This window comes from Plectropomus leopardus, chromosome 5 (assembly GCF_008729295.1).
Source record: "Plectropomus leopardus isolate mb chromosome 5, YSFRI_Pleo_2.0, whole genome shotgun sequence".
In the NCBI taxonomy this organism is placed as follows: Eukaryota; Metazoa; Chordata; class Actinopteri; order Perciformes; family Serranidae; genus Plectropomus; species Plectropomus leopardus.
In genome coordinates, this window is record NC_056467.1 from 10,289,730 (window position 1) to 10,303,842 (window position 14,113).

General features: G+C 38.4%; 2 protein-coding genes and 1 pseudogene across 2 annotated transcripts; 1 reads left to right on the top strand and 2 right to left on the bottom strand.

Annotated features, from left to right (window-relative positions):
• LOC121943246 (high mobility group nucleosome-binding domain-containing protein 3-like) lies at positions 1 to 4,170 on the bottom strand. The gene is made up of 6 exons (XM_042486727.1): positions 3,990 to 4,170; positions 2,847 to 2,873; positions 1,403 to 1,438; positions 1,274 to 1,300; positions 1,057 to 1,185; positions 1 to 961 (listed from the first exon to the last, which is right to left on the bottom strand). The coding sequence occupies exons 1-6, from the start codon at positions 4,005 to 4,007 to the stop codon at positions 854 to 856; spliced, it is 345 nt and encodes a 114-aa protein (XP_042342661.1). The 5' UTR covers positions 4,008 to 4,170; the 3' UTR covers positions 1 to 853.
• Positions 4,171 to 4,698: 528 nt separating this feature from the next.
• On the top strand, positions 4,699 to 8,848 carry get1 (guided entry of tail-anchored proteins factor 1). Its single transcript, XM_042486498.1, has 5 exons — positions 4,699 to 4,920; positions 5,388 to 5,553; positions 7,776 to 7,843; positions 8,102 to 8,216; positions 8,481 to 8,848. The coding sequence occupies exons 1-5, from the start codon at positions 4,831 to 4,833 to the stop codon at positions 8,552 to 8,554; spliced, it is 513 nt and encodes a 170-aa protein (XP_042342432.1). The 5' UTR covers positions 4,699 to 4,830; the 3' UTR covers positions 8,555 to 8,848.
• Positions 8,849 to 9,123: 275 nt separating this feature from the next.
• On the bottom strand, positions 9,124 to 13,748 carry LOC121943406 (annotated as a pseudogene).
• Between the last annotated feature and the right edge of the window lie 365 nt (positions 13,749 to 14,113).

Below are 14,113 nucleotides of genomic sequence, written 5' to 3' on the forward strand. Positions count from 1 at the left end.
CCCACTTTTATTGGCATTTTATACCATTCATAACAAAGAAAACTTTTTTTTAAATTTTTTCTTCTTTTTAAAAAAAAAAATATGAGGAAACTGTACATTGGTAAAGAAATCCCAAAACCGAAATGGATGTATCCACAAATATGTGGCATATACATGTTGACTTACGTGAAGATACAGTAATCATTAAAGGATAAACAATGACAAGTATGATTAGCTCTGTAATGCTTTTTTGTTTTGAGTACAGCTGAGTGAATGGATCAGTCTAACCACCCTCAAATGTACCATCGCTGACAGCATAAAAAAAAAATAAAAAAATTCAACCAAGTCCAGTACTAGTGAACCCGATTAAGGTGAACGTTGTGAACAAGACTTACTTAGCAAAAGATCACAAGTCTCAAACTGCCAATCATCCTATTCTCTATCAAACACACAGTATTACGATGTCTTAAATTCCAAAACAGTACAGGTTACAAAATCCCTCAAGATGCCTCGGGAATGTCTCAGGTAAATTCTCCCAGAGTTGAACATCAAATTCCTGATATAGGCACGACTTTACGTCATGCAAACAACTACAATCTAAAGGCAAAATAAGAAGCCAGAGAGACGAGAGAGAAAGAACAAGTACAATGAAAAAAACAAACAAAAAAAAAAAAAAACACGCAACAACCAACACTTTCCCTTCACAGAACAACTGAAACTGAATGGAATTTGTATTCTTTTTTAAAAATGCATTTCTGCAATCACATGCCTAAAAACATTACTGTCTTATGAAAATAGTAGATAAAAATATTCTCTGCATTGTACAAGAAACAATGTACAGGGAGACCTGGCAAGTGAGTCTGAGGTGTCGCCACTACTCTGCTTCTTTCTCTTCCTCTTCAGCCTGCTCTTCCTTTTGCTCCACCTCCTCTGCTTCCTCTGCCTCCTCTGCTGCTGCTTCTGCTGCTTCTGCTGGGGCCTGCTGAAGGATGGAGAAAAAATGCTTTGTAATTACACTTCACTTAATATTACCACAGTGCAAATTTTGCATGGCAAGAGTCATCAAGCTTGCAATACCTCTTCAGCTTTGGCCTCTCCGTTTTCTGCAGGAGCCTCTTCCTTCTCCACCTCAGGCTCTTCTTTCTTCTCCTCTTTCTTGGCTGGCTTTGCTGTCTGTTTGGCCTTTCTGCTGCTCTTGGCGGGTTTCTATCATGTCAAAAACAAATCAAGTCTTATTAAATGAACTGTCACATGTGTACAATAGAGAATGACACTGTGCGAGTTGTCCTCTTACCGGTTCGTCTTGCTGTGCTTCCGCCCTCTGAAACACACAAACATAGTTTTATGTGTCACATCATACCAACAAGCTATACGTAGTGATAAGCGTATGCATGGAAAATGATGTGATCTTTGGAGAACTTACCCCTGCTATCCGGCCAGATCTGCGTTTTAGTGTCTCCTGAAGAACATATAACATGTTACTTAAAAGCATCAATACAGAATCACAAAGACCCCAAATAACACGTTTCATCTATACACTTTATAATGAAACTATATTAGCTTAACCTGTGGAGAGTATCTTGAGCATACCAGGGGTAAGGTAAAGAAAGCCTTTTTGTTTTATCTTGTACGTTTTTTCCTTGTGGTGTAAGATACCAGGGACAATAAAATAAAACTGTTTATCAGTTTGAAAAGTTAACCAAGCAGTCCTTATATTGTCAAAAGCTTATCAAAACTGCCAAAAACTCTCTCCTTGCACAAGTGAAATTTAGATACTTGTACATTTTATCCATGGAAATTGCATTTTATGCAAATTAGCACTGAAACTGCTTACATGTAAACTTATTCGTGCTTCTCTACATAATAGTGATAAGCGTATGCATGGAAAATGATGTGATCTCTATATATATATATGAAATTTATTTCTTCAGCAATCAGCATGGCAGGTGATGGCTTTCCATGTATTATTTTGTGTAATATGTTAAACACTTTTTCATCCTGTTTTTGAATACGCTATATATAAATAAAGTTATTATTATGCAGAACTGTACTTTGTGTATGGAGTGAAGGTGAAACACTGCATTGTAGGATTTGTTATTTGAGAATTTGTTATGGCATCACATACAGCATATTCTAACTTGTAATGACAGTAAAAGGGCGGAACAGTATAAGTGATACCTCATTCCTGCCGCAATTAGCGGCTGCACGTGGGCTATAATTATTATTATTTTCAAAAAAGACTCTCCCAGCTGGCGCGTGTGTTTGTGTGTGCGCGCGCGCGCTGACGCGCGTTGTCTTGGTGAGTCAGTGCGACGTCACATGCAGGGAAACAGGTAAACAGTGGACAGCAGAAGGGACAGGGGTATTTGAAAACTTTCAGTGGTTCCTTCTCATTATTTATCTTTTACTTAACAAGTCAACCTTTCAAACTCCGTGCAGATGCATTTGAATGGGTGTTTTAGCGCTGCTTGGGAGTGTCACTGCATCTCACCGGTAAAAGAGTTGAAAATACCGCGCCGAAAAATACCCGTTTTTTTGTGCAGTGGGAATGAGGCGTATGGGATCAGTTTGAGCTATGTTAACCAGCACCCCCTAGAGGCCATGCAGGTCCCCAAACCCAATAGACTGACTGGGTTGAAATAACATGTACATTTAATTCAACTAATTGAAGCTTTAATATTTAGAACCTGTTTCCAACTTGCAGGATTAAAACTCAGCTGCACGTTTTTATGAAAAAAAGCCATGTTGTATCAACAAAGAGCTTCTCTTTGTCTTGTCACAAAGTAGAACAAAATGTTCATTTGAGTGCAACTTGGGGTGTCGTGGTCTCTTTGGGTCAGTTTGTAAGTAAATATTTGAATACTAACCCCAGTGACTGCATCTCCGTTGTTTGTCTGTGAAAGAACGAGAAAGGGAGAAATAAATTAAAACACCAACCATTCATGAGTGAGCTGAAGTGGGTGTGTAGCGCAAAGGGGGGATGGGCACCTCTGCCTCCCCTCAAGCAGTCACAAAGAAATTATGCAATCTAACAGTGGGGAGGGGAGTCGTACACGTTTCTTAAGTTTAAGAGCTTTAGTTCTTGTTTCTTCCCGCCAAACACTGTTGTGCATCATTCATGAGACAGGCATGTTTTTATAGAGTAAGCATGGAGCTCGAGCTAGGCCTACTTTATCGGGAATAGAAGCGGGAAGTATGGTCCCTCTACCTTCACGTGCGCTTCCATACGCCTATATTAACACGGCGACTCGACTTTATGTTCTTAAACAACAGTTTCATAAAACTTCTCCAACATAACCAAGACAAGCCTTATCACAACGACCGAATGTGTCGCTGGTTTTTTGAGGATACATCGGCTGCCATAACGCTCCGAGAGAAAAGCCTGCACACCTCAAGGGTGACGCGCACCAGATTTTCTGTGCGCGCAGGCAGAGGTCAAAAAAATAATTTGGGCTGCAAATTCGCACGATACTCGACAGTTATTCAAAAATGCAAATACTTGTTCTGCTCACGCATTGACGCAAACACTACAAGCCACGAGACGTTCAGAATTCCAGGGACAATTACGCAAGGAATTTCCTTGATATGGCAACCTGTTCATCGACGGTGGTGGTTACACCCCTTTGTTTGATCTCAGCACACGATGACGACTAATTAGTATCAAACCGCGGTCATATACACGTTGAAGCACATCATCCGCCAAGTTGTCGCATTATAGGACAACGTACGTTTTTGCAAAGTTGCTCGATGAAAAAGTACGTTGCATTGCACTAAGTAAAAAGGCGCCACTTCCCTGTATCAACAGGATAGACACGACAGACCTGAGCACGGCAAGGTGGACTTCATGCATGCACATGGACACACCGTAGGAAATACTTTAAACGTTACAAAACAGCGCATGCAGCGTGAAAAGATACAATGTCGCAAAACAGAAGTACTGCATATCACAAGTGATAATTAACAATGGAAATGTATCATGTTTTTCCTAAAATGTACATATTTTAACTTACTTTACTCTTTCTTCCCATTGTTGCTTAGGTTGTAGCCTACGGCAGATAAAGAAGGAACAACACCGCCTTTCAAAGATTAGGCTACAGAGTGTAATGTGGATCAGCCGTGCACTTCTGTCTATATCTCAAGAGCAGTCTGTAATTTAACATAAATGTCCGAGCAGGACTAGAACTAGCTCAAACCGGATTGGATCCCCCCTTCTGTATATTTTATCCCTTATCCTACCAACCTAGCGGGGAGAGTAATCCCCGCCTCCTTGCTTCCAGTGATTGGCTTTGAGGTGGAGGCAACACAGTTTTAAACCAAAACAGCTTACCTGTGTGGGCAGGATTGAGTGCCAATCAGTAAGCCGAGCCAACTCTCTCTTTTTAACCACACGCTGTTCCCAGGCAGTGTATATATGTGTGTGTGTTTGTGTGTGTGTGTGTGTGTGTGTATGTGTGTGTGAGTGTGAAAAAAGACTTGGAATGCCTGAAAACCGACTGAATGTTAGGTGGTCTTGGATGAAAATGTACATGCATAAGCACAATATGGCATATTAAAATATGTGCGATGTGTTTGTTTTGAGAAATTCCCATGCACATTGATATGATCAGAGCCTTTAAAAAAGTATTTTGATGACAAAAGATTACACGCACACAATTCACAAAATCATATTTGACTACAATTCTCGCGATAAATTAGTTTACTAGTGTTATTAAGACCAAGCGTTTCCAAAAAACACAACATTTAAGCCATTGCTAGAATATGCTGAGTGGCCTTATTATTATGTAACTTGATGTAATCGAGTCCAGCAGCTCCACAGCTGCAACAAGGCGTCTGCACGGGGCAGTAACAAACATGGCGTCTGGCTATGCGTGGTTTCTTGTGCTGGGGTCGGTTTTCCTGTGCAACCTCATGAAAACACTCCTGCCGACCATATCCTCTTTCGTAAGTAGGGGCTATTTATTCAACATATGAACTATTTACTTTTCTGTCGCTTTCTAAAATGACTGTTACTGTTATTCCTGTAGCCTTATCCCACCGACAACAGGCTATTGTTGATTAGCTTAGCTCACATTAAGCTAATGAATAATGCTAGCTTCATGTATAGCTCAGCTTGAAACAACGTAGCCGTTCAGTCAGTCAGAGGGTGGGGTTTTCCCGGGATCCCGATGTAGTCAATGCAAATAGGGGGAGAACATTTTGTGCTAAAGCTATACCATTGTTCTAATGTAAGGAGACGATTGTAACGCTTGCCAGTTGTGTATCTGCTAAAGATAGCGTGACAAAAAGAAAAACAGGACTCTTTATTGTCTAACTGGAACATTTAAGAACTGTGCACCGACTAACAATGGCCCTATATTTCAGTGAAACGCTGTCCCTCTGTTTTCTTTGTCTTTTTTTCCTTCCTCAAGCTCTCAAAGATGGTGCAGAAAGATGCCGAGCAGGAGAGTGAGATGAGGGCTGAAATCCAGGAGATGAAGAAGGAGCAGGCCTCAATTAGCATGATGGATGAGTTTGCTAGATATGCAAGGTTGGAGCGCAAAATCAACAAGATGACAGACAAGCTGAAAACACATGGTGAGAGACTAAAGGAGCTACTGTGCCATAGGATGGACCGTGGATTCACAGTCCAACTCCTAATTACTCTTTTTTCTATTATTGAGTACACTGACGACCCCTGACTGACATATTTCATATTGTATATTCTATTAATCACATAACAATAATAGTATAAAACAACTGATAAACTGTATGATTAACCCAAACAGTGAACACATCATCTGCAGGAACTTTATGTAAAAGTAGCGATTTGAATACATTTTTAGCAGATTATTTCCTGAATATTCCATCAGAGATGAGTTTTTCCAATATTTTTAGCAACTTTTTGTACGATTCTCCGTATTATTTATTTTTTTCTTTTCTTTTTTTTTTTTTACAATAATGCAAACTTCATAGGCTTTTTTTTGCAAATCAGTGTTTTCTTTTCAAGGCTGTTACGCACTAAGTGAAGACTCAGTGAATATAACGTGATTTTATGTCAGATCTAAAATGGTAATCTATACCATAAAAATAAAACTTTAGTCTGTTGTATTCACAGAAATTAATGTAATGCTGAAAAATATAGGCCTACTGTATGTTTAAACAAAAAAGTTTTTTTTTTAACATCCCTTGCTGTGGTGACCCCTTGGTTGGGAACCAGTGGGATAGACTATTTGACCTGACCCCGAAAATCCTAATAGAATATGTCAGCATTTTAGTTCTGCAAGGAAGAAAATAAAATAAATATCCCAATACAATAGTAATAGACTGCCTTTAAGAAGCTTCAAGTATAACACAGTACGACTTTTGATGTAGTGCTGCATTATATTCACAACATCAGGAATGTCTACATACAACACCACCACAAAATATGACTACTAAACACAGAAGTGGGAACAAGTCATTGTTAGGCAAGTTACAAGTAAGCCTCAAGTCTTTGCACTCAAATCTAGAGTCAAGTTCCGCATCCTAATCTTTGAGTTTGGAGTCCTAAATTTATCACAATGTGCTCTTCACCAAATGTAATGCATTTTTAAGAAAATATTTTTGAATATAAGTTTACAAAATATAATAAATGAAAAATACATGAATACTTCTGAAATGTTTATTTATTTGTTAAAACAAGTGCGACTAAACGTAATCATTAAAAAAGTCAAAGTGCAAATAGTGCTATTAACCAGTACCACAACAGAGGGAATTTTGTATGTTTTTGTCCAATTTTGTTTTTTTATAATGTAAATCCCCTAAATAGTAATTTGAGTACTTTTATGTTATATATGACATTGCTGACCTAAACATAGTTTGTAAACTTTGGGCTTTGGGTTAAGTATCAAGTATTTTCAAGACAAAAGGCTCAAGTCTAAGTGAAGTCACAAGTCATTAGCGATAAAAACACAGAATCAAGTTGCAAATTTCTTGATTTTGAGGAGTCAAAAGTCATCAAATTTGTGACTTGAGTCCAAGTCAAGTCAAGTCATGTGACTCGAGTCCGCACCTCTGCTGAACACCAATCAACATTTCTACCAAAACTGAACATAAACTTTAGAAAGTGAACATTTATTGCAACAGTGTTCCTGCTATTCAGTCCACAGCTTCTTTTCCTCTGTAAACGTGGGGAAAATATGTGGCGATACCCTGTCACTTCTACTGTAAAAGGGACATATTGTGACTCCCACACCTGTGCGTGTCTTCTACAGCAGATTCACACATTAAAACTACCAAGTGGCGCAGGGTTTTGCATAAAGTCCTCACTGTGTGTTCAGTGGGAACAGCTGCTGCCTGTTGCTGTCCTTCACCCACAGCCTCAGGATTATCTTGTGCACAGACAGGAAGTGGTTAATCACAATTTCAGTAAGGCCACATGTACTGCAGAGCAAAGGCTGTTTTAGATTGCTATGAAATATGAAATCTCCAAAGATGACAAATGACAAAGCTATACAGCACAGTTTGCACCCTATATGTTGTCAAGAAAAACAAACACTATTTTCTTCTAGTTGAGCTGTGCTTATTGTTCCCAAACAGTTGACTTGTAGTTTCACATCAAGTGGAAATACTCAAAAAAAGTGCTGAGCCTGCATTCAGACCTCTGATTCGCTGCTCATATCTCTTATTCCTCAGGTCACTCAAATAATGAAGTAAAATGAACTGTCTATTCAGTGTGATTCGCAGACTAAAAGTCTCAGCCGTAGTGTTAAAGATGGCACCATCACCACAAAAATCTGTGTTAAATCTAACAGTTGTGTGTTGCCTTTCATTTGCAGTGAAATCAAGAACAGCGCAACAAGCCAAGATGAAATGGGTTGTAAACATCGTCTTCTACATACTGCAGGTGGGTGGAAACTGCAAGAGGAAGCACAGATGCATTAAGCTGTAAATTCTAATGAGACATGCAAAGAGCTACTTAAGTACGAAAACGTGAGCAAGGACCATCTATTTAATACAAAACCCCTAGTTAATACCCTTTAAATGCGTGTTCTGACTATTTTAGAAATAGAATGCAAAAGTCGATAACACTAGCATAAAGACAACCTAATAAAATACTCATTGCATGATGTATACCTACATATTTCTTTCTTGTATTTGCCAGGCTGCTCTGATGATCTCCTTGATATGGAAGTATTACTCTGATCCGGTGACAGTGGTACCAAGTAAATGGATTGCCCCTGTGGAGCGCCTTGTGGCCTTCCCAACAGGAGTGGCAGGTAATCAATCTGGTTTTAAATATTTCATAGAATAAAAGATCATCCATAAACAATACACACAGACCATCTCATCTAGAATTATATAATACACAAAGGATATAGCCTTATTTGTAGTACAACACAAATGGGTATAGATAATAAAAACACAATCCTTTCATTTAGATTAATATTTTTTGTGCGGATTGAACAGTGCTGAGTTTTACATATAAATGAGTGTTTTCCCTACTTTTTTCAGTCACTGACAGAGCTGTTTTCTCCCTCTAGGTGGAGTGGGAATCACATGCTGGCTGGTGGTTTGCAACAAAGTGGTCACACTGGGTCTCCATGCTGTCAGCTAGAGACGGCAGCTGAGTCAAATACACTGGTTTTCTAACTTATTGCTCAACGTTTAGTTGATGAAAGCCACAGTTTGTGTCTTTTTCTTGTTTTTGCTGCTTCGGGTCAACGTGTAAAAATGCAGTGCATTTTGGCGTTGGCTGTTTCACATTGCAACAAGGTGTTTTGATTATTTTGAATTTTTGTTTTTTTTGTTTGATGATGTTAAGTTAATTGTGAGGATGTTTTGACTGTATTATTTTGAAAATAATTATTTGGAAATGCCTTTTTAAGAAAATAAAAACAAAAGAAAAGCATTTATTTGTTGTCATGTTATAAACTGGGAATGTACAAGTAAAAACTAAAAAACGTTTTAATGTCCCCAAAGGAACATTTTTTTTATCACAGTGCAGTATATAATAGTTGTAAAACACAGAGCAGAACATGAGGACAACGATTAAATTCTATGATCACAGTCTGTCAATAAAAAAATAAGACATATCGCACATCCCTCTGCATTGCTTAGTTCATGAATCCCATTGCTAAGGATTTCCAGCCTGACTGGGCCCTTGGTGCTCTTTGGGAACTTTAATTATTTTTTCTTGGGTTTAGTTGTAAATAGACTTCCCAAATGTAGAACGTTTCACTCGTGTTTCTCAGTTTTATAATCTTACGACCTGTGGAGCCTCTGATGCCTTCTTTTCAGCACAGTCACCCTCAGTTTGGTATTTTGGGTTTTCCTCTATGCTTTCTTCCTACTATGCTCACTGGTGTCTGAAAACAAATATTTTAATGTTTTTGGTGTTCTTTTTCATTTAAAAAGTCCTGAATGGCCTGAGAAATAAACAGCACATTCAGCTCCATCATCAGACCTCATTTTAAATGTACTCTTAATGTTTATGGTGTTTGTGGTCTTTTGTAAGTATTGTTGGCAGATTAGCACCACTATGTTTTTTTTTTTTTTTTGACTTTCAAAAACTTTGCATATGCACATTGCTTGTAGTGTCAGTTTGTCATTATACTGCATATGAAACATTAATTAAGTGCTCACCTGCACATGTCTCTGTATCCTCTTGGTGATTATCCTTCAATGGGACATTTGTAGAAACCTGTCTCTGGATGATCTATTACCGAAAACTCCCGCACTGGATTGTAACAACACTGAAATCATAACCAGGCTTTATTAGTATGGAAACAAAATGTTAAATTATTTGCATTATTTAAAAAAAAACCCATAAATGACTATATATATATATATATATATATGTATATATGCAAATACACCAACAATTAAACTCTAGTAGATGATTTAAGACAACATGTATTTTGGGGGCATAAAACCCCTGAAAATACACCACTATATTTGAATCATACCCAGTTCAGAGAGCTCTGCTGCTCTTCCAGCTTCTCTTTGTAAATTTTAACTCCAAAGGACTTGCAGCCTCAGTGGGATGGAGGACTAATCCGCCTGTCTGCCTGTGAATCAGAAAAGACTTTCAGACAAAAAACACCACCACAACTAATTAGATGAGGCCAAACTGATTGAGAGTAGCTTGTTATGTTTATATACCTTTTCTGGAAGATCCTTCTGGGAGTCTGTAGGAGCAAATATTGCACATTTCCAGTTCTCTTTCTATCCTGTTTTGGGGAAAGAAAATATTCACTCTACACATATTCTGATCTCAGACATCTCTCTGATATGTGCAGCAAATGCAACAATTAGTTTGCACTATCATTAAAATGTTAAGATATTTTAAAATCTAGACCCGGAAACTGCTTGCATAGAACTTCAATCTATAATGTTTCACTTTCTCTGCATCATTGGAGACCACCAAGCAGGGTTTACTCAAATACAAGCATGAAGTCCACAGTATCAGTGGATCACTAATGGGCAATCTCCTGTGGAAAATATTGATCCAGACATCTTAACCAAATTCTCCCTCAAATGACATCAAATGGGATAAACATTTACTGTTACTATGGGAAACAAACTACTCTGAAAATGCTATTATCACTGAAGATGGAAATTTTAACAATAAACATACTGTATATCAACAAGGACATGTTGAATTGTGTAAAGAATAAGAATACTGCCTCGGGAAAAGCTATTTTCAACCTGTTTGACTTTTGTTGTTTGGCTGATATATTTGCTCTTGCAAATAGAAAGAAGCTTTCTCGCCTCGCTGATATTTCTTTGTTCAGTGACTATTTGGCAGTTCAGTGAGGTCTGGCACGACTCAGGATTTTCAAAGTTCTCAAATCTAGCATAAAGAGTAGGCAAATAAAGGAATAGCTATTTATTTGGGGTCGTTTTACAGATCCAATACCGATACCAATTATCAGTAGTTACTGAGACCATTAACCGATATTTGGAACATCATTTCAATATAAATTTGATCAATTCAATAAAACACTGATACAGATAATCAGCAAAAATCCAAATATTTGCCCAAATAATCAGCCAGGCCAATAATCTGTCGACACCTACTATTTATATTTCCACTGTATTGGTGTTAAAATATAATCTACATGGATGGATGCTAAAGTGACACTGGATTCCTCCACACATAACTGAAACAGCAGCCCACCACCATCCCACACTCCTGTTCCTCCATACCACTATTCTCCTGTCTTGTCCTCCAGCTCTGCAGAGGCCCTGGTCAGCCTGAAGATGAGTTCCTCCCTCTCCAGCAGGCTGTGATCCTGACATAGCAGCTGTGGGTGCTGGACACTGGCTTTTCAGCGTTGCAGTTTATTTTGTGTGGCTTGTAGCTGCCTTGCCTGATTGTCACTGCAGGTGTGGATCTCACAAAGCAACCCCTGCAGGACTCAGCTGCTACGCGTGGTGAAGATCTGTGAATAGGGATGACGTCAAAATAATGTCAGCAATGATTAGAAAATTACTGTAATTTGTGTTGGGAAATCACACACAGGCATTAATTGGCATAATAGACAAAATTTCAGACTTTCAGCCTAAAGTGAGGAACCAATGAGCAAGTTCTGAAATTTGGAACTTAAGTAGGAATAGATGTATGATAACAATATAATTTTTATTTGTATATTTTGTATTTACTTGCCTTTCACACATAAAATGCCACCCAAAGTGTTAAAAATGATAACCTAATACATATATATGATAATATTTTAATATTATGCTATGACTAGTACAATACTGTAATTTGTGTTGGGAAATCACACCTAATACATATATATGATAATATTTTAATATATTTTTTATTTTATTTATATAAATATGTGTATATCTATCTATCTATCTCTCTCTCTCTCTCTCTCTCTCTCTCATGGATACAATAACTAACTAACTGACTTTGGAAATAAGATGATGCATGGTTCACTGGGAGAAAAAAAAACATTTTTAGTTTTTAGTATGAGTACCCAATAAAAGCCATGAATTTGAGCAGTGATACCAAACAGACAAAACCAAGCAACCTGTGAGAGGTTGCCCTCAAAGTCTTGAAAGTGTTGCAGCGCCATCGTGTGGCGACACCAGAGCGCCTTCAACTGCTTGATGTCAATTCTCACCTCACTCAGCTGCTGCTGCAGTTCAGACAGCAGACTGGATGCGCGACTTTGAAACCTGCCAGCCTTGATCTGAGGCAACTTCTCGACTTGACGGTTTGCATTGTTTGTTTTCTGCATGTGGGCCCTTTGTGCTTTTTTTTTTTTACCTGAAGAACAGAAAAGTTATGATAGGGTGAATTATATCCAGTATGTTTACACATAAACAATATGTGCCTGTTAAATAAAATGTCTTTTCTTTCCTCCACAGGTGTTTGATGCCTGCCACTTGTCTGATGTTTTGACTTTTGGTCGTCTTATCTGTAAGCAGGTCAGCAGGGTCTTCAGATTAGCTGGAGGTGTCAGTGCTGCAGCATCACCACCACACACCACTTATTTAGGCTATTGGCTTCTTCACTGTGAAAAAGGAACAATTGAAGGAAGATGTAATAAAAATGAAATAGATCTAGGAAATTTACCATTTACAAATCAAAACAATATGCAAAGGTTGATAAAGAGGTTTAATAAACTTTTTTTGAGGTCAGTTAAACTCCAGACCTGGGAGACTGACAACAAAACCTTTGACTTTTGTCTCTATAATCATGACTGAAGTGCATGAAAAACATTTCCTCCACTATAAACTAAAGGAACGTAAGAGCATCATAGATTTTCTTGCTCTTTTTTCTCATGTTACACACTACTGATGGTAAGGGTTGTAAATATTTAGCTAGCTAGTAACTAATTACCTCTTGATTATTTTACCAGCAGTGTCTGGGAGATTTTTTGTGAGGTCACTTTCATGGAAGATAAACTGGTTCACACTGGGAGTTTGTTTTTTTTTTTCATCATTTGAATGTTAATTAGGTGCCAGAGTGCATTACAAAGCATCAAAGTAGAGACACACCCACCCAACAGAGATCCTGAATAACCTGAATGCTAAACCCTGAATGCCCTCAAATACTAGAAATGCCCCTGCACCCATGGATGGATTACTGAACAGGACTACAGCCCCGGGGCCCAAAGTGCCCAGGCCCCACTGGCCATCACCTGTAAAATGTCACTCAAACAACCAAACAAGAAAAAAACATAAAATGAATGCAAAGGAACTGCAAAATAATTGCAAAAATGGGCAAAACAAACCCCAAAGGACACACAAATACCACAAAGAGACACAAAACCACAAAAATGCATACAGACTACAAAGACATGCAAAATAAAATAAAATAAAAACAATAAAATAAATAGGGGGCAAAACCACCACAAAGTCTGAGTGTCTTGCTCCTATAGCCTCATTCCCACTTCACAAAAAACCCACTTATACCCACTAACATCTGGCTTTTCAATGCAATGGGAATGCATACAATTGGTATTCACTCTCAGGTCAAATGACTCTGCAACAGACAGGGGTTTTTATGCTCTGGCTCTGATCGGCATTGATGGGATAACAACACCCAGGTGAACACAGTAATTTCAGCTCTTTAACCAGCGAGATGCAATGATGTGCTGTCATTAATTTTGTCTGTGTCCACCTAAGCAGCGCTAAAACACCGATCCAAAATACATCTGCACCGAGTTTGAAAGGGGGACTTAATAAGTAAGGGATAAATAACAAGATACACAACAAGAAGAAAGTATGAGATGTGGTGGGGCCTTTGGCATATCAGTGCCCAGGGGCCCATTTTCTCATTATCTACCCATGCCTGCGCCCCTGTAGGCCGACACCAGACCTGTGCATGTCTGCTGCTACTGGATTTGCCTCTTTACAAAGATGAATGAAGACAGCAAACATCAAAAGGTTGAAAAACAGGTGATTTCTTTATTACATCCCTGCTGAAAAAAATAGTTAAAGATGGTTAAGCTGGTTGAGTTTTTTTTGGGCTGCTGGTCAACCAGCATAACAATTTTAAGCTGTTTTATTTCAACAGGGATATATCCTACTGATAAATAAAATGTTTGCTTATTAGCCGCCCCTTGGTCTGCTAATATTTTTCGACAGTGCCCCCCTTGGTGAAGGAAGTTGGATGTCTCTGCTTTAGTGAATCAAGTCAACAATTTCCCTTTTT

What these genes read in the sequence shown, in the direction of transcription:
- LOC121943246 (XM_042486727.1), bottom strand. An exon ending in ACGGAGATGCAGTCACTGGG is followed by an intron (nt 1,439 to 2,846) that starts GTTAGTATTCAA and finishes TATGTTCTTCAG; the next exon opens with GAGACACTAAAACGCAGATC. An exon ending in GATCTGGCCGGATAGCAGGG is followed by an intron (nt 1,301 to 1,402) that starts GTAAGTTCTCCA and finishes TGTGTGTTTCAG; the next exon opens with AGGGCGGAAGCACAGCAAGA.
- get1 (XM_042486498.1), top strand. Translation starts at nt 4,831, where the DNA reads ATGGCGTCTGGCTATGCGTGGTTTCTTGTGCTGGGGTCGGTTTTCCTG. An exon ending in TGCCGACCATATCCTCTTTC is followed by an intron (nt 4,921 to 5,387) that starts GTAAGTAGGGGC and finishes TCCTTCCTCAAG; the next exon opens with CTCTCAAAGATGGTGCAGAA. An exon ending in TCGTCTTCTACATACTGCAG is followed by an intron (nt 7,844 to 8,101) that starts GTGGGTGGAAAC and finishes TGTATTTGCCAG; the next exon opens with GCTGCTCTGATGATCTCCTT.